The sequence below is a fragment of the Morone saxatilis genome, unplaced genomic scaffold, assembly GCF_004916995.1.
Source record: "Morone saxatilis isolate NCDOM2014 unplaced genomic scaffold, NCSU_SB_2.0 Contig12, whole genome shotgun sequence".
Lineage (NCBI taxonomy): Eukaryota > Metazoa > Chordata > Actinopteri > Moronidae > Morone > Morone saxatilis.
Genome location: NW_023339674.1, coordinates 21,420,408 through 21,423,922, shown reverse-complemented (window position 1 = coordinate 21,423,922; position 3,515 = coordinate 21,420,408). Strand labels below are relative to the sequence as shown.

Here is a 3,515-nt window from a genome sequence, read left to right as displayed (position 1 = left end):
ATTCCTTAAAATGGCTGGAATTGCTCACTGGTAAATAATCTTAAAAAAACACAACATTGTAATTAATAATTACCTCATATCCAAAAGTGTATTGCAGCTGAAACTCGTGCTTTATCTTGTTGTTGCGCTCCCTTTGAACTCTTGCAAATAAAGTGGAACTTAATCAGATAAAAATGGAAATAAATTGCAAATGATCTGACTGAAAGGACAGTAGCTCCCCCTAGTGGCAAATCTGTGCATGGTTTCCCCTGAATGAATGTGATGCACAGATTAAAATATACTTCAGACAAATTATATTTTTTGTTTTATTTTTGATATTTATTAAGAAAATAGGAAAATTGCAAATGACAGATTCATGCTGACAGTCAGTGTTTCCGAGGAGGCTGAAATATAAAATGGAATACATAAAGAGTGAATTCAGGTTATTTTGACATGAGTATGTGTGTTTGTACAAAGCTATTCACTGGAAAAAGGCACAAACACCAAAATACTTACAGACTGCAATATTTCATTTGTGATTTGTTATTTGTGATGTTTGCGAGTAGCTTACTGTGCAGTAATAGCTTCAGAGTTGGGCACTATATATGTTTCTAATAGCTCTGTCAACCTATGATCCATTTACCTCTAGCTTTTCACTTCTTCTGCAGGTGCAGCTTGAGCTTTTTTCTGGCATTCTTCACACACATGGTGGCAGGATCTGTTTGGATAAAATTCTGGTCAGTGACTTGTAGAGGCAGAAATGTATCATTATTTATAGTATAATCTAATAATAATATAATCAACAGAAGTGTTGCAGCACAAATCAAATATATGTTTACCGGCTGGTGTAATATTGGTGGTCAGCAGACGTACAGTATGGAATAATTAGTAGTGTTTTTGGTTTTATCTGAAGGTAATTTATCTTGTCAAATGTCACTAAAAAGGAAAGCTTTACTAAGAATGTTATTCTAAAGTCATATCTTTTTCAGATTAACGTCCCTACTCCTAACATCTGTGCACATTAGAAACTGTTATTATTTCACACAGCGTCATGTCTAGAAGGTAAGCCTCTGCCATGACAAAATGATAATAAGAATCTTTGATCCTAATTAAAACAAGACTGTGAAAGATTTGAGTTTGATGTGTTCCCCACCTGTGTCCATGACCAGAGTTCTTAAAAGGTCCAAAGCGACCTCTTTCAGATCAGGGTCCAAATCCTGGTCCATCCCCAAGGCCAAGCTCCTTAAACTTGCTTTTACAAGTTCTGGCATAAGATGCTTTCCCCACTGCAAAACCAAGGATCCCGGCAACTGAAGAAAAAAAACTTCACAGTTAGGCACCAGTGATTAATGAGAGATTGTTTAAAGAGTTGCTACACAGAGGGACAGTTTACCCCAAAATCAAAAATATTTTTTCCTGTTTCCTGTGCTTTTTTATCCATCTATTCGTTTTGGTGTGAGTTGTAGAGTTTTAGAGATATTAGCCACAGAGATGTCTGCCTTCTCTCTAATATCATGGAACTAGATAACTAGATGGCTGTGAGGTACTTACCTGCTAGTTTTGGAAAGGGACCAAATCGCTTTGATGATTTCCAGATGCCTGCATGGAAATGAACTCAACTTTAAACCAAATACCATGATTACAAAAATGACTGCTTCACATGTGTCATGATGGAAGAAGAGGGTTTGAATGTCAGTGCTTTACCGTTGTAGATGAGACCACCAGTGACAGCCATGCTACCCAGGGATAAGGGAAGAGCTAAATGAAGAAATAACACAAGGTTGAGTAAGACGATGGTCTGACCAATGCCATATATTAAGAACCATATGGAGACGTACTGTAGAAGAATCAGAATCAAGTTTCAAGTATTACATAATGCACTTTCCCTGCAAACCTAATGGCAGACGTACAAAGGTGATTTTTCTTTACTGATTAAACACTCTCCATGGGCACGACTCAATCACTTCCTGACATGGATGCCTTGCCTTTGATCTTACTGAACTTTATCCTGTGCAGTAGTAAGACTCAACAATTCTTCTGCCTAATTTGAGAGAAAGGACGTGACTGACTTCTAACACAGGAAGTACTGATTGTTGCCGTTTCATACTTATATAACCACATGGTCAAGCAGCAGCTGCGTGGCTGACAGTGTGTGGAAGGACAGGGAGGTTAAAGACAATAAAGTGTTGACATATGAAACATGGCTCATTCTCAGTTTGCAGCATCTTGACCGTAGCTAGTCGGCCAAGCTAAAGGAAGCAGCTTTCAACCGTGACCACAATATTTTCTGTCTTGTGTGCTGTTCACCGCGGCGTTTCAGTATCGCTCACCTAGCTATAGCAATTTCGGTCTGACAGTGGCATTAGAGCTGTGTGGGTGTGCATAACTGACATATCCTCAAATCTCTTGTTAGTTTTGTTATACCTGTTGGAGCAGATCATTTTTTTAGAGTACCTTCAAACAAGAACGCAGTCAAATAAAATAATAATTCACTAAAAAGGATGAAAAAAATAATAATAACTAACTGTAAGCGTGAATAAGATAGTGGTGTGATTATAACATGGCAGTAACAATTAAACTTTCTTACATAACTGTGTCCACGTATGAGGGTGTTTTTTTAGGTCAGATAGGATTAAACAGAGAAGAATGTAAACACGAAAAGTGAACAGGGCATTGATGGATGAGCCCTGCCCCACCGCCTTTACTACAAAAGACCTGTGCAATACACAAGTAAGAATCTACCCAAGCCAACCGTACAGAGGGGTCTCACACCACGAGTCATTTCACTGATTTGTTGGCATTGTCTGTTTTCTACAATGATAAAATTAGTAAAAAGTACATGTGTGTCTGTTGAATGCCTAGCAGCCAGTACCTCTGTGCCAGAAGCTCTCCTCCTGGCACTCTTTCCAAACCTTTCTCAGGTCATCTCTGTGGATATGACGATCACCCAGGGGGCACTTAAGGACACACAGGACAGGTTAAGTATCATATCTGCACTATGGCAGCCCACATCATCCAGGTTACATTACTTGTTGCCTCTCACCTTCCACTCCCCTTTCACTGCAGCTGGAGCAGGAGCAGCAGCTGCTTCCTCTGTCTTCACTACTATAGTCTGTCCAGTTGTTTCAGAACTCATGATGGAGGAGATTTCAGCTATATACCCTAGTCCTGAACAGCGTAACTTTCTGAAGCATATATACTTCCCCTCTCTCAGTGCCTGATATGTCTCTGGTTGTAATTGCTCCTCCCTGGGCTATGTTTAACTCCACCCTCTTGAAAAACAGGGCCCCTCTGTTGAAGGCTGTTCAAAAGAAAACAAATAAAGCACTGGGTAAAAAACAACTCTTAAGATATAGACTTGGGCATAAAAATAAAATGATATATTATATTTATATTTATAGTACAATATATTTTAAAGGAACTGTGTCGTAAAAATGCTTTCCATTTGTCACATGAAATGAGAGGTAGTTTGGACTCACCTCTGTACACCGATCTGCACCTCCATGACACACCTTTATTTGGAGTAGTTGTTGTTT

At 38.9% G+C, this 3,515-nt stretch overlaps 1 protein-coding gene across 1 annotated transcript; it reads right to left on the bottom strand.

Moving 5' to 3' along the window:
* Window positions 1-295: 295 nt before the first annotated feature.
* Window positions 296-3,263, bottom strand: ociad2 (OCIA domain containing 2). The gene is given in 7 exon segments (XM_035653773.1): window positions 296-383; window positions 623-697; window positions 1,133-1,289; window positions 1,531-1,578; window positions 1,684-1,737; window positions 2,852-2,936; window positions 3,023-3,263. Coding segments are annotated over 6 exon segments (510 nt in total). The 5' UTR covers window positions 3,116-3,263; the 3' UTR covers window positions 296-383; window positions 623-624.
* Window positions 3,264-3,515: the final 252 nt, after the last annotated feature.